A 26093-nucleotide genomic window follows, 5' to 3' on the forward strand; every position below is an offset into this window, starting at 1 on the left:
ATGACTGGGCCCTCGGTTTGTATTCAGTGCTTACCCAGGCAAAATTCCTGAGTGTCACTCAGAGTTTGTCTGAGCAAACATCAAGGCTTCAGGATTTGGTCCTTAATCTGTCTCTACAGGCGCACAGGATTTGAAAGTGAGGAAGAAACCTCATTTCCTCTCAGCTCAACTGCAATTCATAGTCAAACGGTGCAAATGGATCACCCGTTCTCATGCCTTTAGTTATTGGTGGACAGCGTATAGATTTCTCATCGCATCCCTTTTTCCTTTGTTAAATGTGATTTTTTTTGCACCCTAGTGATGCAAAGAAAACACATTAGAGGTTTGATAAGACTGCAGTCACACAGCTTTGCCTGACGAATAAAGGACATGAATACTATTTCCAGCCTTAGTGCTGCCAAGGCTAAAATCTGTTAGCACTTGTCATAATGTTTCATCAGTAACTTAATTTTTCTCTTTGTCCATTCTTCATCGCACTGATGGCAGAACGTGGCTCTCACTCCCAGGTTATATTATTAGTACTACTAACGTCCTCAAGAGCTCAGTCAGAACTGGACAGAAACTGAGAATGAGTGTTGCAGGCTCACAGCGGCCTCCTAAAGAAGTGGTCTTCCACCATCTACAGCACAGTGCCTTATTTTAATCAGACACAATCATCTTTTAGATGGTTCACAAAGCACAACTGTCACCACTGGCAAGACATTTTAACCCTCTCCAGTGACGTCCTCCCTCTTTCGGAAGAGCTAGCTACTGGAACTGTGGCCGGGATGTTTCACCTCAGGAATACACACCGCACAATCCTCTCTATTTCAGCACTGGGATTCAAGATTGCTATTTGTCCACACACACAGCATTTCAGTGGACATAATGGTGAGAGCACACGGTCCATTTCATTTTGACTCGTACCAGACTTGAAAGCTTTGCCTCCGAAGGTGGGAAACTAGTGCTACTGCTCACACTGCCATGCAGGATTGCAGCCAAAAGCCAGTCTGAAAGCACAATTACCACCGCAAAGGTTAAGCAGAGGTCTTGACCTGAACATTTCAGACAGAAACAAACGTCCCTCAGAGAAGTGTATATGATAAAAAATTACTGTAAGATAAAAAATGTACTGCATAAGATTCCCCATCTTTTTCCATCTCCACCTGAAAGGTCCTGAGTTTATCATTTACCTTTGCAATAAAAGTAACTGACAAGTAAATAACGTTGTGGCTAGTATTCATAAAAACTCAGCTGTACTAATATACTCATTCTGCTGGACAAATCTCAACTAGCCCAGTATGTAAAGGGTATGCCAAGAATTTACTAAAAGTGCAACACTAAAAGAATCAGGAGGCTTATTTGTTCTCTATCAGGCTTGGACCTCCTTTGTAGCACCTCCTTTGTTCCTCCCAGACTACGGCAACACAAGACCTTCTGAAAATGTTTGAGGACGCAAAGCCGTTGAGACAGCTGGGATGGTTTACACAGAGATATTAGTTCATCACATTCATGTTAAACCGTATCCTCCTCCTGACCAACCTGGAAAGCGCTGGGGGCAATACAAATTCCCTTTTCATCCTCTCTTGTGTAGTGGCAGTCTAATACTTGTGAACACAAGATTGCAAATTCAAAACAGATTAAACCAAAACCAAGCCTTTGGTTTAAAGTGATCATTCTGTGAGGCCATTATGTAGAGAGTTCTTTAGCCACAGGCATATCAGGTTATGTTGCTTTCCATTTGTAGTGCTTTATTAACTAAAATCTTTACGGTGTTAATACATTTCTCCTGTAAATAACGAAGTAGAAATGTGCCTTTGGAACAAATGACTACAGACCTATTAATAAATTAGCAATTACATTTCAGCACCTGAGACTCCACCTGAGTTACTAGACACATTAGTGAAATCAAATCAGCAGGAAAAACTGCTCGTAAGAACAATGATCCCAAAACAGAGAATGGTCCAGAAAGCAAGTGTGGTTAGCAACACCCCCAAATTCTGTACATTGATGCTCCATTTCATGGTCCACATGGAATTTACCATGGGTCCCCCACTTAGGGCCACAGAAGGACGTGAGCACAGTAGAACCAGAGCAGTTTTGCAACACAGACATGGCTACAGGAGAGGAGACAATGAAAGGGGTCAGCTCAGCTCCAGTGGGGCTCTGACATTCTGGTGTGTAGGGATGTAATGTGGGCAGAATGAGACTTGGGTCAAACTCCCCTGCAGAAGAGCTACTGCAGTCATGAGCCTGGGAGATTGAGGGGGCAGGATTCCGTCCCACCACAACCTCAGGAAAGCACAGCCGCTTTAGCTGGCCTGTGCCATGGGGAGAGGGTTTAACCCAGTGTTTAGTCGTAGCAATAGTAACCATTTATATTATGGTAGTCAAGTTTGGGACTCCTTTCACTTGGGGACAATCTCTGCCCTGGAATTCGTATGTTTTATACAATAGGGGCCTTATGCAAAGCCCACTGAAATCAAAGGAAACTCTTAGATGCCTTATTAGTGATCTTTGTCATACCACGAGAACCACCAAATATGGCACTTGTGTACAGTGACTACGTCCCACTGCACCTCAACCTGACTCCCACATGTCTATATTGGCGTTTCCTCTACAATTGAAAACCAGAGACCAAACCAGCCAGTACAATGCGTAAGCACTCTCCATATTGTCTTGTTTTAAGATCATCACAATTCATCTGGATTTCCACCAATATTCAGTAAAAGAAAAACATCAATTCACTTCCCACCATAAATATTAATTACCAGAATTTGTTGGCAAGCTTTCCTGAAAACAAACTCTGAAATTTAACGTCCAAAAAGATGTCAAGGCCTTTGGGAGAACTGATTCCAGCATGCCATCTGATGTTGTTTTAAAAGGCTAAATTAAGAATCTGACCACAGTTTAATTTCTGTAAAAACTCTCACTAATTTAAATTGCTTTAGATTTAATTAAAAATGCTTTTGTATAGAGATAATAATGTAACTCTGGTAATTAGTATCAAGTGGCATCTAGAGGGCATATTTAAAAACTAATCTGGAGAATAAATAGAGCTAATTAACAGTTAGAATAATGCTTTATGATTATCCTTTGTTTATAAATGTTATAATGTTCAATGTGTTGTAAAACGAAATTGGTAATTAATGTATATCAAAGTTACTTTTCAATGTTCTTTTACTGAAGCATCTCTTAGATACAACATTTTTTAGATGATCATAATTTGTTTTATTTCGGGGTGGGGGAAGGGGTATGTGAGAGAGGGGAACTGTTTACAGCACAACATGTGAATTTAGTTAGGGCCAGTTTGTTTCTTCTTCCACTGTTCAGAGTGTGAGAGTTTATGAGCCCTTGGGAGATACCCAAATCAGCACTAGATTGTGTCTTTTTGGTGCGTGCCAAGCTATACAGTGTGGGGGAGGATATAGGGAACCCTAAGCTGTCCTCCTCAGTGAATGTCTGCCATGTGAGACTCAATGAGGAGTGAAGTTCTACTCAGTGGGAGTAATGGTGGCAGATTCTGCCTCTGAGGGGCCGACTGTGAATCAAAGCCATAGCCCGCTGTACAGAGGATGATCCAGTGGTTAGGTCACCAGCCTAGTAACCATGTTAAATTCTCCACTCTGCCACAGACTCCCTGTGTGACCTTTGGCAAATCACTTCATCTCGCTGTGCCTCAGTTCCCCATTTGTAAAATGGGGTAATAGCCCTGCAAAACCTCACAGGGGTGTGTGAGGATAAATGCATTAAAGATTGTGAGGTGTTCAAATATTATGGTAATGAGGGCCATACAAATACCTAAGGCAAAGAGATATGTCCAGGCAACAATGTGGATTCCTACGTAGCTGCCACGACTGTCCTGCTTCTCTGTCTTTGAACTCCTGGAATTGACCTCAGCTCTGACTTAGATCCTGACTTCCATCAATCCCCGGAGCCCCAGCACTGATCCTGATCCCTGGTATTGACTCCTGGCCCAATTCTTGTTCCCACCTCCAGTTCTCTCCTTCGGCTTGACTCCCGACTCAGACTCTGGCTTTGTCCCTCAGCTTCACTCCGACACCAGCTCTGACCCCTGGCTTCGGCTCCTGCCACTACTCCTGCCTATCTTCATCCAGGATCCTGACCCTCAGGTCCAGACAAGAATATTGGAAGGAATACAAAGATACAGAATAACATCTCCTGGCATGGTAAGCAGCGACGACAACCACTTTTTGAGACACAGTTAGATTACAGAAACGAGGGCGAAAAAAATCAAAGCCCAACACAAATGCTGAAAACGTTGCAGCTCAAGGTTACTGAAATACTGTACAGTATAACCTCTATTCTCCTGTCACCATATCTTTTCTTCTTTCATGTCTCTACCTAAGCCTGATAAAACCTTGAGAGAGATTCTGCTGCAAACATAAATAAAAATGCACGATAGCATTAGCAAGCTCCCCACTCCTTATGTTCCAGTGACTACAATGAGGCATAAACTCAAACTGATATATCTAAAACTACTGCTGGTTCCTCCAGAGCAATTCAAGTAAATAATAGACAAATATTTTTTGAGCTATGTCATCTGAAAAGGAGTATTTGCAACCTGTGGAATACTTTTTATCAGCTAATTATCACTTGGTTTGACCAAGAAAAATGGTCTAATATATCCTTCTACTCTGAGATCTCCAGGAGAATACTTAGACTGATCATCTCCTGAATTCATAAGAATTGAGTTGATCAAATATCTCTGAAAAATGCAGTGGAGGATAGGAGACTTGTGTTAAGAGCCTAATTTTGTGGTATATATTCTACTGCTCTAAAACTGCACATTTGCTTCAACGGTCAAGTTTTAAATTTTCTAATAAAAAAGAGACACCATGAAGTCTGGAAAGCACCAAATTACAAAATCCATATAAACATATATATATATATATAAAATACACACATATTCCATACAGAAAGTGATAGATATAGATAGGTATATTACATAGTGTGACAAAGTTCCTCCTCTACCTTGGTGGGTCTTGTGCTTATTGGCGGATTTGCTAGCCTTGGAGCTTCACGGCAGCCCTCAGCTTGGCCGTTTTTTTGAACCCACAGTCCAGGTCGACTCCTCCTGTGTCTGACCAGGAGTTGGGAGGATTTGGGGGGAACCTGGGCCCGCCCTCTACTCCGGGTTCCAGCCCAAGGCCCTGTGGAATGCAGCTGTCTAGAGTGCCTCCTGGAACAGCTGTGCGACAGCTACAACTCCCTGGGCTATTTCCCCATGGCCTCCTCCCAACACCTTCTTTATTCTCACCATAGGACCTTCCTCCTGGTGTCTGATAATGCTTGTACTCCTCAGTCCTCCAACAGTCCGTGTTCTCACTCTCAGCTCCTAGTGCCTCTTGCTCCCAGATCCTCACACACGCACCACAAACTGAAGTGAGCTCCTTTTTAAACCCAGATGCCCTGATTAGCCTGCCTTAATTGATTCTAACAGCTTCTTGATTGGCTGCAGGTGTTCTAATCTGCCTGTCTCTCTTAATTGTCTCCAGAAGGTTTCTGATTGTTCTGGAACCTTCCCTGTTACCTTACCCAGGGAAAAGGGACCTACTTAACCTGGGGCTAATATATCTGCCTTCTATTACTCTCCTGTAGCCATCTGGCCTGACCCTGTCACAATAGATATGTAGGTTGTTTTATTTTTTAAATGAACACTTACATGCTCTTTTTTCTCAATTAAAAACATCCTCCACCCGATACTCCTTTGCAAGCCTACTATAACCAAACAGCAAGCACTGTACTGGAGGGCAACAGATTTAGGCTCACAGACTCTATTGGCAGAAGGGACCATCATTACTCCTTGACAGAAAAAGGAGTAATGGTCTCAAGTTGCAGTGGGGGAGGTTTAGGTTGGATATTAGGAAAAACTTTTTCACTAGGAGGGTGGTGAAGCACAGGAAAGGGTTACCTAGGGAGGTGGTGGAATCTCCTTCCTTAGAGGTTTTTAAGGTCAGGCTTGACAAAGCCCTGGCTGGAATGATTTAGTTGGGGATTGGTCCTGCTTTGAGCAGGGGGTTGGACTAGATGACCTCCTGAGGTCCCTTCCAACCCTGATATTCTATGATTCTGATTCTATGATCATGATCATCTAGTCTGAGCTCCTGCACATCGCAGGCCACAGAACCTGCCTAACCTCTGGCTGAGTTAGTGAAGTCTGCAAATCATGATTGAAAGACTGCAAGTTACAGAGAATCCACCATTTACACTAGTTTAAACCTGCAAGTGACCCATGCCTCATGCTGCAGAGGAAGGTGAAAAGGCTTCACGCTTCTAAAGGGGTTACGATATATAACTATGGGAAAAAATGTTTAAAAATTATTAAAAACACCTAAACAGTTTCTTTCCCACCTAACTGAAATAAACACAAACGCTGCTCAGGCATTCGACCACTCATACTCACAAGATAATGCCAGCATAAACTTCGACAGAAGGACCTGGTGCAGGAAACTCTGGGGAGTTAAGCTGATCCAGGCTGCAGTAGCATAAAAAGACAAACCCCTGGTTTATAGGGGAGGGGTTTTTCAGAGCAAGCACAGCCCTCAAAGTAAATTAAGCCAGTCAAAGAGGAGCAGCAGCAGAGGGATGCACCAATTCTGTGGCTTTCAACAGAGAATCCTGCCAGTAGGACTCCTGCAGAGTCTGGTGGGAGTTCACGTTACCCCGGCCTACCTTGAATTACTGAAGAAGTCCAGTGGATGACAACAGTGGAGAGTCTGGCTGCCTGCCAAGGGGGGTGGGGGAGTGAATCCCTCACTGGGTCTAGCGGATTAAGCCATGCCAGCAAAAAAGCCATATTGGGCTCCAAGACACAGCAAACTCTCATATGGATATTAAGGAAAAATTAGGTAATATAAGCTAAAAGCTCATAGACTATCAAGGAAATTAGTATGAAGACTAAAAATACAATGTGGGAAGCAGTTCTTCTAAAAATCGTATTGCTTTAGAATGAATGTAGGATTGGTGAAAGGACCAGATCAACAGGATTGGAGTCCTCTGTTTATTCCCAGGACAGTGACTGTGGCCGTGAAAGCTCCCCTACACTGCTCCATCATCATCCGTCATCTTGGACCCAAAGGATTGAGCAGGTAGCTCAGCCTCCAAAATCATCCAGTGTTTGGCCTGGACTGCCAAAACTAGTTATTTACTTCTCCAGTGAACCTGGATTGCAGCCACCAGTAACTTATTAGGAAGGCTAGCCAACAGCCATCACATGACAGCAACCGTCACAATCAGCTTGAGGCACATTCAAAGCAAACATGTAGGTGCAAGGCAGTGAGTCCCATTACCAGTCCCATGAGCAGTCCAGTCTCCCAAGGCTTGACCAACCCCCACGGATGTCAACAAGAGTTTTGGTGTTGACTTCAAACCAAGCTCGACCAAGCTCTTAGAAAACTTTCTGAGAAGTTTAGACAGTTTTAGAACAGTTGATTTGTCTAAGAGCTCTTACCTAAAACTCTCAGTCTCTCTGCTCCCACGACCACTTCGTTGTCATCTGCAGAAAACAGCAATTTTCCAGAGAGGGATTTCACCTCGAATTTTTGGCTGTGTGCTTCCACTGCTTGGGGACCTAGAACGGGAGAAAAGATTTAGCCCATGTTTTCTGAAGAAAATCATATGGTATTTTGATGAATGCAATAAATCTGAGTGTTGAGATTATCCCAGTAATTCTGCATGTATGATCGACAATTTGATCAACCACTCAGAGAGATTTCTCCTCTTGAGAGTGTGACTTCTCCTTAGGAAAGGGTAATAACATGATGTTTAAACTGCCCTGTAAAAATGACCATGATTTCTTCCTATGCCTTAATGAACATTTGTTGACATTACAAAACCACCAAGCAACTTGTCACAACTGGGAGTTTCTGCTAAAGAAAGACCCAGGCATGAAATAGCAGAGTGTGTTATCGGCCCTGATTTAAGTGCATTGGCACAGCTGTACAAGGTACGAAGATTTTTGCAAGGCATGAGTGTATGAAAAGGAGGAAAGGAAGCAAGTCCAACATCTGCCCTTTCTTTGCTTGGCTCTCACTTCCACATAAATCCAATTTACCCTGAATAAACTGATGCTGGTATCTGACATGCTCCAATCCAAAAGGAATATAAAAATCAGGAACAAGTGCTTCATTTTGAACTGTAGACTAATGGCCTGTTCTACTGAAATCAATAGGAGCAGATGAGGTACAATACGAAGAGTCTGACCCTGAGAAGGGATGAGCATTTTCAAATGAGCCTTCTTCAGGATGAGGCCCTAAGTGACTGGCTTTCAAGTGTGTACAAGACAAAATAAAGGGCAGTCACCTTTAATATTTCAGAAAGTTTTATATGAGTAACACTTCCCCAGTATTTAGCTCTTATCTTAATACTACTGCTGTCTCTTGATGTGCTCTGCAATCTAATGCTGGGAAGCCTCTTTTTGTTCCAAAGCCTGACAAACATTACCTGCCCTTGTGGCCATTCCATGCCGGTCTGTGGCTCAGCAGTGCAAAGAGCTGACCCTTCTGCTACCTGACCAGGACTCAACTTGTAAAAATCACCACTTAACGTTCCTCTCCTACCTATCCCACGCCACGCACAACAAAACCTGATTGATTTGCCATGGCTCATGGCAGATGATCAGACCCAAATGTTTCTCTCACTGTCTCCCTGACTAGTCTCACTTCTCAGAAGAGAAATGACTCTTGAAGGGCCAAGGTTTTTAAATGTGGGCTCTAACACTGTGTGCTCACAATTGCTTGCCCATGCAGTTGTGTGCACTAGCATTTATGCATGCCAATGCTGCCTGAGTGCACAAACAATTAATTGTGTGCACAGTGGTGGGTACAGAAAGTAGAAACTGTTTAATTCTGTGGAAACACTAAAGGATCCTGCAAATCATTCTGAGAAAATCTCACAATTTTTGGCAGCTTTTAGGTTCAAATTTCTCTCTCTACCTACCCACGACTGCAATGCACTCAATGCAGGACTACAGCTTAAGACCACTCGGAACGGACTCTGGCGCGGAATGCAGCACCCTGCTTACTAATCAGAGTGTCACACTGAGATCTCACATCATCAGCTTTCCATGAGCTGTGTTGGCAGCCTGTGAGTTCTCTGTGCGGAGTTCCAGGTGTCGGTTTTAACCGGTAAAGCCCTATGTGGAAACTGGTTCCCTGAGAAGACAGCCTCGCTCTGCATGCCGTTCCACCTCAGCTGAGATCAGCAGAGTTGCTTAAACTGGAAACCCCTCAATTTAAAGAGATGGGAGCAGCTGGCAGGGTGTTCTCTATGAAGGGCTCTCAATTGTGGAATTCTCTTTCCCACTCCTCATTAAAGAATTTGTATTTGAGATATGCTGTGTTATCCCACCCTTCTTCTGAGGCATGTAAGGGGGATGTGGGCTGACAGACACACACAGTGCTACTATATTCGATTACGATTACTGCTGTCATCAGGAGTTGGTTTCTAAACTATGGAGCAGGAGATTTTTAGAGTAGTTATATTTAGGTTCAGTTATATTATATGGTATCATATAATTTACCATTACTTTTAAGTGTATGCAAAGATACCCAGAGCATGTAATGGGTGTTGATTGCAGCCTTTATACATCAAATTAAAAGTATTTGGTTATTTATGTTGCACCGATCCCAATGGTGAAGAAGCATCTGACATTCCAAGCCAAACAGGCCGGCAGCAGTAAGTTTATGATCTTTTCCAAAGGTCAACCTCCCATGCCTTCATTAGAGCTTGCATCTCTACTAGCCACTTTGCTGTGTTGGGTCTCATTTCGGTGTTGGCATGGTGTGTGCTTTGTGTATGTGTGTGTGTGTGACAGAGCTGCTGTAACTTCTATTAACAGCCATCTAGACACTTCCAAGCTCTACCAAAACAGAATCACTTGAGTGACACAAAGTTTCCATGGGAAATAAATGGCAAATGACCAACAAAGTAAACAAGTTCCTTTTGAATGGCAAAATCTGGGAGCTCAGGATTGAATTTATTTCCCTCCTCAAGGCAATTTTCACATGCACCTTAAGTCACTGGTTACTGAAGCTGGTTAATTATTTAGCACTGTGGCTGGAGGTGAGATGGAGCCAGCCAGACAATCCAAACTCATGTAGAAACAACATGTTTATGGATTACTGGCTCCACCACACAGCAATACTTCTCCCTGGTCATAGCCTGCTCTGTTTGTATATTAAGCATTTTACATGCCGCTCTCTCGACACAAATCACACATGCTCTCAAAGACATACCCGTGCGGTGGATTTCTGAAACATTGGTTTCCCCATCAAACATGAAGTGCTAATGCTCCTGAGAATAACGGTTCTTTAGCAGCAGAAGGAGCGTTGGGTTTGGAAAACACTCAATTGCAGAGCATCTGTGCAAAGCTGGTGCTAACCAACAGAGTTCAAGAGATCTTAGGCAAGTTAAAAGTATCTTGGGACAATCCTGTGCCTGTTACAAATGACATGTCAGACTGAATATTTTCTTCCTGACCCTGAAGTCATACAACTAACCTTTTGTCTCTGGATTGACTTTCAAATGACAATGATTTTCAGCTTCTTTATTAGAAATGTGCAGCCAGCTTCTTCTCCAGCACAGCTCTAACGTTCTTATCTTTTGTTTCTACAAAATGGAGCTAACTTTTAAGTTGTACTTCACTAGAAGCCTTAGCTACCCTCCTCTGTACTGTTTAATGATTGTAAATTATCCCACAGCACAGGGTCCTTTACATCTTCTTAATTCTTTCCTCTGGTGTTTTCTCTTCCTTACCTGTTACAAGACGAGTAAGGACTTTAGTCTTCTCATTGAGAATGTTCACTGTAACATTTCTGGCAGATTGGAAGTACAATGGATTGCCCTATAATAAGAGCACAAGAGAAAGCAAATAAGAAGGGAGCTTAAAGAAGAACACTCTTGAGAAAGCTGTAGGATGTGTGTGCTCGGCCATGGGGCTTCTAGTTTCTCCTGATCTTTGAAAAATGGTCACAAAGTTAGAAGTCTGTTTGAGGTGCAGGGAAGATGCTTGTGTGTGTTAGTTTGTGTTCGACTGAACCCTGCATCAGAACATGCACCAATACAGTGACTGCGCAGTGGATGTTACATAACCCCACCAGTGTCCGGGGACAGTGTTTCACACCCACAGTGCATTCACTTTGCACAGGCCTAAATGATCAATCCCACTTCCCTCTTTACCCTGGATAGTGCACTAAAGTCTAATCATACTGTAGGAACTGTCATCTTTATTACTGGTGTAATCTGACCAACCTGTTATTTAAAAACATTTGTGCGAGGTGAGTCTGATTTGAACTTCCCAACATTTTAGGGTGTTTGGACCTGGGGTTCGGGTTGGTCCTCTCCTTAGTTACTGCAGCATATTTGGTAATCAAACCTATAACATCTGCATAAAACTCCAGATTGAATGAGCAGGTGTTATTTTGTGAGTGTGGGTGTTTTGTGAGTGTGTGGGTGTGTGGGAATATGTGCGTTGTGTGAGCATGTGGGGGGGAAATATGAATGAGAGAGATTCTTGATAACATTTTAAAACAGCTTTTGTTCTCAATCCACTTATGAGGCGCACCATACATACCATTACGTAGCATTTACATACAGCCCACGGCACTGAGCACTCTCAGCCAGATTCAATGCATTGATTTCAACGGAGTTACGCAGCTGGATTTGATCCTATTGCTTTAGCTCACAGGCTTTTGGCCGTTCTTAAATATTCCATTTTCAATTCATCAACGGGGAAAAATAAATAAATAAGAGCAGCTATTGCAATGTGGGAACTCTGTGGCTCCCTGGCATGGGCCTCTTCAGGTACCGTACCCACAGAAGGAAGCCAAAGGAAACCGGCAGTGGAAATCAGCTGGCTCCTTCTGTCTAAAAGCACATGCAGGGCACACACTAGTCAGCGCTCTCCAACAGCTTCTCTCTAACAGGATCCACAGATCACACAGTATGGATTTCTCAGTGGTTGCTGGTACCAAAGGCACCAATAGGGTGACCATATCTAAACTTAATGCATGTGGTGGAAATGATCTCTCCAGATGAGCAATCAGTATTCAGCTGCATGGTGTCTAACCTAGGCAACTGTGCAGGGCTACTATTTCCAGAAGAATTTAAGGGGGAAATTCATCAACTGCCTAAACCACACTAACAGTTAAAATTTGCATAAGAGCAATGACAACAACAACAGTTCTGTGATTCTTTTTATCTAACGTACTTCCTTAGATGCCCAAATCTTTTCCCACTGAAGACTGTTTCAAAGGCTTCCTTGACTTCAGTGGGAGCAGAACAGGGACCCTGCCTATCACCATATATTTCCTTGACCCACAGCCTTGCAGTCTGTAGTGTAACTGACATTTAGATAGCACCTTTCATCCATAGGGCTCCCAAAGCATGCTACAATGCACATACAGGATGCAATTTTCAACAGCGCTCTAGCTCTGCTCCCACTGAAGCCAGTGGGAGTTTTAGCACTGACTTCTACAAGAAGAGAGTAAAATCAATTTCAAACAGCTCATGGAAATCCCACCCACAGTGATCACTTAATGAACCACTGAAATGCAGTCACATCTGGGGTGGCAGGCTGCAGCCTCCTGCATTATTGGCATACAGCACCCTGCACAGCAATGGGAGATGAGGGCACTAATTTGAATGAGGACTCTCGGGCCAGCCCCTTTCCTTAAGAATATTGCCATGGGACTTCTAATGTCTATGTGGAGCAGACAGCAAACCTGTTATTAAGGTCAGATCTGAAAACAGCCACTTGGCATGGAACTCAAGGGGACAGATCCCCAGCTGGTGTCAGTCAGTGTTGCTCCCCTGACTTCCCCAAAGCTACACCGATATACGCCAGCTGAGTTCTGGCCCAATGTGCCTAGCTCAGGAGGAAGAAGGGCTCTCTTTGGCCCTGATCAGATTAAAAAACTATGGCCCTGGGGCAGAGATGCGGGTAGAACCCAGAACTCCTTACTATCTATCCAGCATCTATGCACTCGGCCACACTGCTTCCCCTTTTATTTGGTGCAGTGGGAAACTGGGAAGCTCATGAAAGGATTCAGGAGGTGACGTGAACAGAGTTGTGTATGACTGTTCCTGGGAGAGAGAGAGGTGCTAATGTACAAAAGACGTGCCACTCCTCTCTGTGCAGGGTTATTTTGTGGATCAGAACTACTAAATGTTTGGTCCAGGAGCTTAAGAGATGTCACAGAGTAACTTTCAGACGGGCGGAAACTTGGAGTAAAAAAAGCACATAGTTATATGAAAAGTAATTTTTTTGGCAAGACACGATCTGTATTTCTTTCACTCTTATTGCATGTATCTGTGCTTTATAACAACTTTCTTCTTCGCCACCCTGGCTAGCACTGAAGTGGCAATGCCACAGATATTTCCATAAGCATTAAGGAAGTCACTTTGGCCATCTTTGCATCGCTTTCCCTCCATTCTGCAAAGAGCACCTGCTGCAGGCAATGCTTGTGTGGAGAACAGGTCTTCGTCTGGGTGCAGGGATCTGTCTGTGGAGCTCTGTGCAGGACTGGGCTGTTAATGCGCACTTTTTGTGAACGCTGGAGTGGTCCAGTTTTCCTGACAACAATGTGTGCAGAAAGCCAATGTCAAGGTCCCAGATATGCACAGAACCCCAAAGTTAACTACACAGACACAGGTACTGGGGCGCTACTTGTACCTCTGTGCTCAACCAGTGAGCAAACAGAAAAGAATACCATGTGATTTATCTGACTGATCCTAATGAAGACACCCAGGTTAAATTCTGAAAATTCCCAATCCAGCTATGGAATAAAAAAATGAGAAGTATTAATGAAATAAACTTGAATAATGCATAAACTGGAAGAAATTCTGATTTGCTCATGGATATTCCACAAGCATTAAAAGAGGTTACCTTTGTTGAATGAATTGTGAATTATTCTCTTTGTTCTAACCCAGAGTCTCATTTCACTCGACCAAGTAGTGGTCATAATTCTATATAAATGATGTAGCAATAGCCACAGAAGTAAATGTGATGTCACAAATTCAGTATGGTAGCCCTTATTAAAACTCAATGGGCCAGATCCTGAAGTTCTTCCTCAGGCATAACTCCCAGTTAAGCTGTTTTCCCAGAGTAAGGGACTTCTGGGTTAGCCCATAACTTTGTAAATGAGCAAACATGGTAAGAAGAAGTACAGAAAATAAACGAAGTATAATAAGAATCTGGAGACTTGAGCTGATTCCAGTCTTCACTGTCTGACCTTGGACAAGGCATTTAAGTTCACTGTGTCTCATTTTACTCGTCTGTCAGGTGAAGACAAATCATTCTCATCTACCTTTGAGATGTGCTTGCAGATCCTTAGATGAAACGTGCAAAGTATATAAGTACCAAGCATTATATTTTATTTCTAAAACAGCAGGTCTGAAACATGAACCCAATACAAAAGAGCATCTGAACGAAAACCAGGAAACGTCTGAAAGTTTAAACAACAGAGCAGCTCCATCTAAACTCCCCCAGAAAGGAAAAGAGTAAAAGGGCCAATTCCTTTTTATTATTTTTTTCCATTTTATCCTGAATTAATGTTCCACTACCAAGGGCTTAGAAAGAAATATTGATTCTTTGTCCTGTATTTTTAATGAAACAGAAATAAACTTAGCTCCACTTTATTATTTCCTCGTTTATACATTAGCATCCTCAGTGACCTCAGCAGGGACCTGACCCAAACAGCTTTTGAAATCAGGTTTATTACTATTACAAATTTAAATTTCACACTGACTGAAGGTTGGATTTTTTAAAAAGACAGATGTCTAGAATCCATACGAAATTATAGCCATGGATGACATCGTAACCATTATAACCGCATTATAAACAAGGCAGGTCACATTTTTGACCTATCCCACTTGACTGTTGTTACTGGAGGGATGCAAACAGACTAAGTATTTTGAAAAGGTTAGCATGCCTTTCAGTCTCCATTAAGGTAGGAAAATAGTCCAAAGAACTACATGACAGGTTTGGTTTCAAACTCCATTATTGATTTACATAATAAGATACTGTAGAGAACACAACTAGATAAGCTAAGAGGTTATGCCCACCCTCACCAGAGTACATTACAGAACACAAATGCTGATCCTACTGCAGCTGTGTAGTTCACAGATTCAGATCTCTCTTCATGTGGCTTTCAGAAAACTAAATTTGCTTGATGGAAGAAGCATGCTTTTATTAGTCTGTAGGGAAGGAATATTTCAAGCACTTAGTGTAATGCCCCCTCACATTTCCATAACTCTCTTTCCATTTGGAAATGAATAAAAGGCTAGAAAAATATTCCCTGCTACTGGAAATTGTGCACACTTTGCATCCTGCGTCTTTTACTTACACACACAATAACTCAATCATCTCTCATACAAGGCCCTTTAAAAACTTCTTGACCCCTTTTAGAAATTCAGGTATGATCCCCCAGTTCTTTCATTAACCAAACTAAATCAAATGTTAGTGACTCACTTTTTTCCCTTCTTTAAAACAAGTAATTAATCAGGAAATGGGATTAGGGAAACATTCTTACATTTTTATTACTATTTCTTGTTAACATGGTCCAACATTAATTCCTCCAATGCACTAGCGCACCGGGAAATATAGATCGATACAGTATCATCACCTCAATAAAAATAATTATACGTAGTTTGGGCTTCAGAGCTTCAGTCCACACTAGAATAATACTCTCATACATGGTTCTGTAACCTATTAAACCTAAATTTAGAGTATAGGGGGCCAGGTCTGACTATAGTCATAACAATGTAAGTAGGAGACACACCAAATCTCTAGAATATAATATGAAACAGCTCTGGAAATGTGTATTTCATGTCATAGCCCAGTTCTGATCTTTCCAGGTGAATACTGATAAAGAGATGAGGGCCTGATCCAATGAAAACCGAAGTAAATGGAAAGGTTCTCATCGACTTCAATGGGCTCTACATCTCTTTAGTGTGTGATGAAAAAAACAGTGGGAAAAAAGGCCTCTCTGTATCTCCAAGATGCTTCATCTAGTTTTTTCGGAGGACTCAAATTAAAGATAAAATACACCTGGTGTTGCCATTCCCGTAGCGTTATAATCTACACGATTTCAGTCTATGACTTTCCACTTTAGCTGCCTGCATAATGTCTGAGAGATTATGAAATCTCCAGCACTTCCCCCATTTGTTCTTCCTACACACAATCAAACATGTAATGAAAGTTATCACCCAGGCCCCAAAACAACACTATGCCTTGACGTTCAGTCCATTTGCCAATATTAGTTCTATCTGTATGCCAAGACATGGGCACTCTAACTTTTGTCTCCTTCCATCTACTGTCAGCTCACTTGGGTTATTGGGAAGATGTTGCCAAAAGCTGAAAATCTTTCGTATCTTAATTATCCCGTAGCACTCACTGGATTGAACAATAGCCTTTGATTTAACTTTCTTTGCCCATTAAATCAGCATTCATCTCCCCAGCAGCACTATTTTACATTTTTGTTTCTTTTATGTGATTAATTTGATCAGACTTCTGGAGAATTGGAGGCACCGGCTTGCACAAACCTCTCTGGGAACAGGATGCCATTGCTTCCCTTCTGCATGTTTTCATGTCTGCTCCTGACGGACTTCAAGTATTCTCCTTGTAAACCGTTTAATGAAGGTTCCATGACAGGATGCTTCAATTCCATTTCAGGGGGCAAGTCTAGGAAGAGATTTTCAAAGCAGGCTACCCACCTACCATTGTAATGGAAACTAGGTTCCTAATTCCTTAGACCCTTTGAAACCCCCAGCTCTAATCCTTTTCTCTAGCAAACATAAAAACTCCGTCTCTGACTCCTGCTCTGCATTACCATCACCCCCAATGGCATAGCACTAAAGCAAATGTTCATGGACCTGTACTAGTAGATGCCACAGATACTCAATTTATTAAAATATGGGGACATACGCTACAGGATATAGTATTTGAAAGGTGCAGCAAATATGTCAATACAATACAGTTTGTTTCCTAACTAATCAGTGAGCTATCCAATAGAATATATGAGATTTTGCAAAAGGTATCGACAGATTGTTCAGAAGGCTCAATACATGGGAAAGTGAATCATAACACTCTGCCAGGTGCCTTTCGCTGACTCACTTCAGAACAGATGCTAAAAGCTCCTCGATCAAAGATAACACCACCTTGACTGACACCCTTGATGCACAGCCCATGCAATCCAAACCTATGCTCTCTTTAAGGGAATTAGATATTTTACAGAGATTTCCTTAGATTAGTTTTGGGAGATTATAAAAATAAGTAGGAAATCTCATTATATTTTAAGAGGTAATTTAAAAGTAATACATCAACATCAATATTTTTAAAGTCAGTAAGGTCAAAAAGGAGTAGTTTAAATTGGATCCAGTGGAGCCCACGAAATCTGAACATGAAGTGCTGGAACAAGTCAACACGAAGGGGGGAGATAGCTGTGTTACCTCCAGTCTTGTAGAACTCATGAGAAAAGTCCAACACAAAGACATGAACCATAGTGGCAGCTGGCAGCCTGTGAGCAGTGCCTGTGTCACTACCATACCTCTTGATGAAGCAGAGAAAGGAAATGACCTGCTATGTAAAATTATATTAGGATTACTGGACGGGTAAAGCTCATTTCAATAGCCCTCCCAGCTGCCTGGGGCAATCCACTGCCCCACCTGCAAGGAGAGAGCTCCAGAAGTCAGGAAGACTGGTCCTGCTCTAGATCCAAAGTGGGGGGATCCATTCACAAACAGACCACCTAGACCATCACCAGAGTGGACGTGTTCTGCACCTGACCCAACCACCCCACTGCCCGCGATCACAGGGTGACCTACCTGTCCCCATTGCTACTGCTGTGAGGAACAGCTGACAGACAGCTAAGCAGCAGTTCTGCAGAAAAGGACCTGGGGATTACAGTGAACAAGAAGCTGGATATGAGTCAACAGTGTGCCCTTGTTGCCAAGAAGGCCAATGGCATATTGGGCTGTATTAGTAGGAGCATTGCCAGCAGATCGAGGGAAGTGATTATTCCCCTCTACTTGGCTCTGGTGAGGCCACACCTGGAGTGTTGCATCCAGTTTTGGTCCCCCCACTACAGAAGGGATGTGGACAAATTGGAGAGAGTCCAGCAGAGGGCAATGAAAATGATTAGGGGGCTGGGGCACATGACTTACGAAGAGAAGCTGAGGGAACTGGGCTTATTTAGTCTTCAGAAGAGAAGAGTGAGGGGGGATTTCATAGCAGCCTTCAACTACCTGAAGGGGGGTTCCAAAGAGGATGGAGCTCGGCTGTTCTCAGTGGTGGCAGATGACAAAACAAGGAGAAATGGTCTCAAGTTGCAGTGCGGGAGGTCGAGTTTGGATATCAGGAAACACTATTTCACTAGGAGGGTGGTGAAGTACTGGAATGGGTTACCAAGGGAGGTGGTGGAATCTCCATCCTTAGAGATTTTTAAGGCCTGGATTGACAAAGCCCTGGCTGGGATGATTTAGTTCGGGACTGGTCCTGCTTTGAGCAGGGGGTTGGACTAGATGACCTCCTGAGGTCCCTTCCAACCCTAATCTTCTATGATTCTATTCTGTGACAGGGGAGCAGGGAGCATGATGGATAAAGAGGCACCTAGCTAAGGTTGGGGGGAGAGGAAGGACTGATGGTTTTGGATGAGTGGAGAGTGTGGAATTGATGGATTTTTTGGTGGTAGTCATGGCAGGGCAGAATGTACCACTGCTGGGTGAGCGCGCGAGAGAGAATGATAATACCACCTCACTCTTATATACAGCTTTTCATCCAGACATCTCACAGCACTTTACAGGAGAAGAGCGTTTTCCTCAGGAACTATTGCACACATCACTGACTGAGGCAGAAATTTTTTGAAGGAGCCAGATGTTGAAATTTTGGCAGCACATCACAGCTCATAATGTTCCTATGGTCGGACCAATGACATGTGTGAGCACCCCTAAGTCAGTTCTGGGTGGAAGAAACACAGGGTAAGTAATATATGCCACACTCACATGTACGGTTTCTGCTGCTGTCTCTCTATCTACCAACTTCTTGCCTTGCCTGGGCATGCAAAAGAACAATGCCCTAGATGGCCACTGTTCCAATTCCATGCAAAATGTGATGAGTATATATGCCATTCTGAGTGAGAGGTGACTGTTCACACTTCTGCCTACTCTCAAGTGGCAAATAACCACTGTCTCTAAATGGTGAGGAAAAGCAGTATTTTTAGAAACACTTTCACCTGCAACAAGGAGGGGAACCTTTTCCAGTGAAATCTCACAAAAAACGTCACTTCTGTTCACTGCTCTGACTGTAACCAAGTCCACCAGTGGGTGCAGTATGGCACACAGCGTACATTAGCAGAAGGTTGCACGCTACTTCTTTTTGGATTCCCCATCCCCCCTCAGCCATTCTGACCTGCACTGGAAGGCGGCTTTGGAACCCGATTGTGATCAATTTCTCACCTCACTCCTGCCGTGACTCCATACAGCAAGGGTGGGAGTTTGCCCATAATATCCTTGGTGAACAAATTAATCATGTAGCTCAATCTGCAGACATTACACTGAAAATACATCCCTTAATGTTACTTGAACGCATATTTAGTTGTTTAATCACTGAGCCTCATCTGTTCTTGACTTTGTCCTTCAAACAGTTGAACATGATGTTCATGTAACTAAATATGTTTTCTTAGCAAAATTTCCAACTTGACAATGTAAGCTTTTCAAAGAAGAATGAACATGATCTGTGAACTGAATTGATAATGCCGGCAGATTAAAACAAATGCTATACAATGTCTCAGTACATGCCATATTTATGACTGAAGACCGTTGCTTTTAGGAAGGAAGCAACAGGTTTAGCATAAAGGTAATAAAATGTATTCTCTATCCTTTTCCAACCGTAAACAAATCTTTCTCAGAAGTGAAATACAGCCATATCATGTAGCTGGGATCAGTGTAGAGTTGGTATAAATTTTTACCTGCAATTGCCATTGTTATGTCTAAGTAATTACGGGCCCTTTCTATGTGAAGTCTCTATTAGGAGCTGACTCAACATGCAGCATGATACCTTCCTCCTTTTCTTTTCTTTTTTCCCCCCCAACATCCGGTATTTCAATGTTTTAAAAAAACACAATTCCCTCCTCCCCAGACAAGAAAACCGTATACACGAAAGATACAGTAATTGCTATGGGAAGATACGTTTTAAAGTAGAGTTATGGTCAGAAAAATTAACGTCGTATTAGGAAATAGAACAAATTCCTTTGTGTATAGCTCCTTACTTTATTTTAGTGACAAAAACAAAATTATATACTCCTGTTACTCCTATAGCCAGTTTTCTAGTCTATGGCAGCACTTTACCTCTCAATCCATGACTACTTAGTTTCCTTGAGAGCTTCTTGCTGGTCAAAGGCTTCGTGAAAGACCAAATACACGATGTCAACCAGTCTTTCTTTATTCATACCTTGCTGACTTGCTTAAGGAATGCTATAGATTAGAGAAGCACAATTTTCCCTTACATAAACAAGACTGGTTTGTCCCTATCAGTCTTTGGGGCTTCCCATATGTTTGAGCAGCAACTAGAACCATGGTACCTCAACCTTGATTGGAACCTTCGGACACTACTACAATACAAATCACCATTATCCTAGCATATTCATGTAGGTGTTGACCCTTAGTTTCAAATGCAGAGCCAGATTTTGCCTTTAGTTATATTTGTGAAACCCCAAAGAGACTACACTGGGAGCATTTGGCTTGTATGGTCTTTATTATTGTTGCTGATCCTAGATCCAGGAAGAACGCAACTTGACTGTCATATCCTAAGGAGAGTTTGCAGGGTTGGCAGATAGAAAATAAAAACAATATTTTACTTATAAACTGAACAAATTTGTTCTGAAAGTTATTGAAAGGCCCTAAACATGCAACCACCAGATGCCATTTTTACAGTCACTTTTCAAAGCAGAATGGCAATTTAATTTTCCTGGAGTACAGTAGTGTTAATCCTGAAAGCATTTAATTGCAATCTTGTGGTTTAGGACAAATCTTCCTCAGCTCCTTCCTTATTGCTTTGTCTAATAGCTGTATGTTTCCAGCTGTGGGATACCTGAATTATAATTCAATATTCTGGGGGAAAATCGTCACGGCCTTGTGCATGTTGCTAATGGAAGGGGGGACTAGGTCACGGTGTATATAGTTTTTGCATTGTTGAGATGACGATGATGATTTGTACCAATATCCTTATCGCTGTGGTAACCAGACTCTCTTTATCAGGGTTAAAAGAGAGCCCAACACCTTCTCCACAATGGGGATGATGCATTCTGCGTACCTCACCCCACAGCAATGGAACCGACTGCCCTGAAAGGACTGGAGATGACAAATATTTTATGATGATGATTTAAATGTCAGTAAAAAGAATGGGATGATTTTTCTCTGGAAAAATATTACAACCATCTAACACTTTGGTTGCCTTTAACTCACTTCTCTGTTACTGTCTCACTCCTACACGGTATTGTGATCAGACACTGACAGATAACACAGAAACAAGAAGTATTTTTGAAGGCTGGGATTTCAATAGCGTCTAGGAGTTAGGTACCTAACTCTCTTAGGCTCCTTTGAAAAATCTCAGGGTAAATGTCTTTTTATGAATGCATTGCAGATTTTAAGGTGGAGCTTTTCAGAGAAGCTTCAACATAACATTTTCATAGAACAAAAAACTCACGGATCTGGCAAGTATGTTTACCATAGCCTGCAGAAAAATACAGGATCCACCTCTGAGACAGTACAAAAGTGCCAACCACACACAGGGTAAAAAGAGTTCTGTGAAACAAACCCATACTCTTCTGCACTGAACGTACAACTAGGAAGGAAAGGGAAAAGCAAGCATATCCAGAGACCACAGATTTAGCCAGTACTTTGTAAACTGGGGGTGGGGAGGGGGGTGGAATTGTAGTTGTGTATTATATATGGACTGAAGAAGGCATATCTAAGTATACTAATGAGGACATTTCACTTCTATCACCCACAGCAAGACCTATATAGAGGAAAGGGGCAGGGGGTGTCATTACCATCCTGTCTTGAGCTAAGTGGATGTGACAGGCTGTTAGCTCCAGAGGAGAGAATTAATGGAAGCGGTGAGCTCTTTGGGCTGAGAGAACAAGAGCGTGCTACTAACACATAGGGCCAGTTACCAGTTTTTGACCCTTGTGACTAATCTCATAACCTGTGCCAGCATGGCTGTTGGCAGCCCATGACTATGGGGGAGTTAGTTTAATGCATTTCATTGATTTTATGGGTGTCTTCTCCTGAGCTGTTAAATCAACAGCAACTGATTTAATTGCAACTTTTGGGCCAGGCCGTGCCCAATCTTTGAGCAGCTGTGCAAGGAAGCGCAGGGAGGCAAAGAGCCTCCCCAACCCCAAATCCTTCAAGCAGGGGACAGTCACAATTGCTGCCCTTGTGCAAGAATAGCACTGGGATGAGTGCTAGCCATCCCAAAATGGGCCCTTGGCCCAGGCCCCACTCTGCACTGGCCAGCAGGTCTGGGCGACTGGGGAGGAGAGGGCATAACACAGCAAGCATGCTCGCCTTGTGCCCCAGGGAGAATGATGTGTATGATGGCTATGAAGCATAATCAAGGCCATCATTGGCACATGTCTGGCATTGTGCGGGTACTATGTTGTCTGGATGTCCAGGTAGATGGGATAATCTCATCCCTCTAGACAGGAAGAAAGAGCAACCTGGGTTAACTGGTCCAGAGACCTTGAATGTAATAAAAAGGTAGGGAAAGACTGCGGTATCTGCATATAGAAATACCACAGACAGAGAGAGGCTGGAGGTCTACACTGGCACATCTACACCTCAGCTCATACTTGCAGTTTTACCCAAATTTTTGATCAGTTGTACTAATGACTGGGGAAATGAATGCAATACTTCCTGCGCAAAAATGACAGGTTCCTTTTCGCCAGAATGACACACGTACAAGGAAATGAAATTTCTATTCTCAGAAATATTTGTACTAAATCCTTCACCTGTAAGTGCTAATAGAGAGAGAGAGATGATTCCAGGAATTAGTTAAAACTGAGTTAGGTAATGACATTTGACATGTATTATAGCTTCCTAGCTACTACAGACACTGGAATTTTATATCTACTAAAAATCAGCTCTTTCTTTTATTACATTTCTTGAGGGTTTTTTTTTAATAATGACAGAAATAAAGGAAAAAAGAAAAGGAGTACTTGTGGCACCTTAGAGACTAACCAATTTATCTGAGCATAAGCTTTCGTGAGCATAAGCTTTATTTGAGCATAAGCTTATAGCTATTACCAGCAGGAGAGTAGAGTGGGGGGAGAGAAAACCTTTTGTAGTGATAAACACCCATTTTTTCATGGTTTGTGTGTATAAAAACATCTTCTGTATTTTCCACAGTATGCATCCGATGAAGTGAGCTGTAGCTCATGAAAGCTTATGCTCAAATAAATTGGTTAGTCTCTAAGGTGCCACAAGAACGCCTTTTCTTTTTGCGAATACAGACCAACACGGCTGTTACTCTGAAACCAGAAATAAAGGATACATTAAAGCAATTATAATCAATGACTGTTTTTTTTTAAACTCAAAGAAGGCAGGTCTGTGATGTGAGATCTAAATGGCTGGGCCACGCTTTTGGCTGGCAACCAGAGGGGCTTTGTATCCTTAGAAAAGATTTATTTCTGCAGTCCAGGGGCTTCCCTGTTTACAATGGTAGCTATAATATTACTTCATCTTGAACACACTGCTTAGAGAAAGAGTCTGCTTTTTCTTCAAGATGCCTGATCAGCTGCTTTGTCGCTGAGATTTGCTGAAAATTAATTATATTGTGTCTGCTGACGTTAAAAACAAAACTAAAAAAAAAAGCCCTGTTTCATCTGACTCAATTTCTTTGCCAAATTCTTTACTTAATTGGTCTGTAATTTGAAGAAAACCACAGCTGACAAGTCGAAATGGATAGAAATATAAATAAAAATAGAAGGTAACTGCTCATGTTCTCGTTCTGGTTCAGTAACCATGGTGTTGGGGAATCTGCATTTTTAACCTTTGAAGACTGCTACACAGTTCAGGAAATTTCCTTTATTGGTAAAAGCTAAACTGCAGCACTGGTGTGTTTCCTGGACTGGAATGCAAAGCTGTTGGCACTGACGCATGCTTGGAGCCAGGGTTCGAGAAGCAAGCCGCTCACAGACAAATACATACTCTGGAGACAGCAGCACCTCTGAAACTGAGCCAGACTGCGATGTGATTTGTAGAATGACCAAGTCATTCCGAACATGCTTCAAACACGTACGTCGTTCAGCACTCCCCCGTGGACACGGTTCAAATATACCCTGATGACTAACTAAACCCATGACTGCATCATTGAGGATTTTTTCTTTTTGACACAAATTGAATGAAACAAACCCAAGGTGATTCCCAAACAGAATGGTAGTCCTTCCACATTCTCCAGAGAGTGGTCACACTTTTAGGCAACCACCACTGTGTAGCAGAAACCAACCAAGAATTCCCTGAACACGCTGATTAAATTGAATTCTCTTTCAGCAATAACAAACTGCAATGGTACTCTAGGACATGGTTTTATCCCACTACGTATATGGGGCTTACACTATGAGGACCAGGGATTTGTACTACTCAGATATAACCTATCCATTGCCTGGGGCAATGCTAGCTACATTCTGAATCTAATGGCCACAGATCTCCCAATGAAACAAAGGCACTATCAATGTGCATCAGAGAGTGAGAGAGAGAGCTAAGCTTCCCAAATATTCTAAATCAGCTATTTATATAGCTTCTACAGTGCTCAGAACTTTTACTCAAGGTGTGTGCGCAGACCGGGTGTTCATCTGTTTTCGTTTTATGGTCTTTCAGGCACAGTTATTTCCCTTGTTAAACATCTCTAAAGCTATTTAATAAAACATATCCAACTCTCTCTCTCTCTAAAATATATTTAAAGACACGATTAAGTCTACACGGAACTAGTAATGCTTCACTATTATGATGATTAGTATTAGTTATTGTTTGCATTATGATAGCATCTCGAGGCCCCGGAGAGCGATCAGTATCCCACTGCATTAGGCACTGTTCACACGCATAACAAGACTATCCCCTCCCAATCCCTCTCGGATGCCACTGAAATGTGACTACTACTGCTCCGAATAAGAACAGAAAACATTTCCATATGGTTAGATCGGGCAAGGGAATTCGTGGGTGTCTGATTCATCTGCATCAGTATGCTGCTATGCACACAATACTTATGGACACACAGACATATGTGGCTTAGCTGGTAACAGAAATCAAATCAATCGCTGATCACAGCATGCAACTCGCCTAATTATGACTAACACCTCACATTTTTCAACTCTGAGAAGTTTTCTGTGAACAAGCAGATGGTGTTGTTATGGGATTGTATCATCCTCAACAGTTGCAGTTGTACAGCATTTATGAAGCATGCTGAAGACGGTCAGCATGTAACCTGCTTCCTAGGAGACAGATCCAAATTAAATGCGCGTTGCCAAAGGAAAAGCCGTATTGTTTATATTTTGAACTTGTATGATCCAACCTGCATGCTTACATCAAATATATGCATTAGCTGTGCAGGGAGGGTATCTGTATACTTTTAACGTCTCTCGGATGGAACTACTGTGCGCACAATCAAACCCAAAAAAGACTAAGATGCAGACCCAGCTTGCCGTCTTGTTCCAATCCCCAAATGGTTTAAATCCACAAGGAGAATCAATAGGAAGAAGCCCTGCAAAGAAAGCAGTTATATCGCACAAGCAACTGTGTTAAGCCTGGAGAGCAGGGAGACACAGAGGTAAGTATGGCCATCTTCACTTTTGTGATTATCTACTGCCATGCTCACCTCTATCTATTGCTTACAAATGTTAAGGCTCTATTGCTTCTGAACGTCCACTGACATTAAACCCGATTATAATTCCCATCATAATGCCAACACTCCTTCACATCACTCCACAGTCTTAGATTCAGCAGACAACGAGCAAAGGACGGGCATCTAACTGGAAAACAGGTTTGAAGGGCTCAAAGTACTTTCCCTCTCCATTACGTCCCTGCCCGGAGCTCTC

At 42.4% G+C, this 26093-nt stretch overlaps 1 protein-coding gene across 4 annotated transcripts in view; it reads right to left on the minus strand.

The window, feature by feature from the left end:
- The window catches only part of SGCD (sarcoglycan delta), a 498497-nt gene that overhangs the window by 72931 nt on the left and 399473 nt on the right, over positions 1-26093 (minus strand). For all 4 annotated transcript variants that reach the window (XM_037906780.2, XM_037906781.1, XM_027820892.2 and 1 more), the window contains 2 exons: positions 10759-10846; positions 7454-7573 (listed from right to left, as the gene is read on the minus strand). In XM_037906780.2, the coding sequence (XP_037762708.1) occupies positions 7454-7573; positions 10759-10846 (208 nt within the window). The remainder of the gene's footprint in view (positions 1-7453; positions 7574-10758; positions 10847-26093) is intronic.

The sequence above is a fragment of the Chelonia mydas genome, chromosome 8 (genome assembly GCF_015237465.2).
Source record: "Chelonia mydas isolate rCheMyd1 chromosome 8, rCheMyd1.pri.v2, whole genome shotgun sequence".
Taxonomy (NCBI): domain Eukaryota; kingdom Metazoa; phylum Chordata; order Testudines; family Cheloniidae; genus Chelonia; species Chelonia mydas.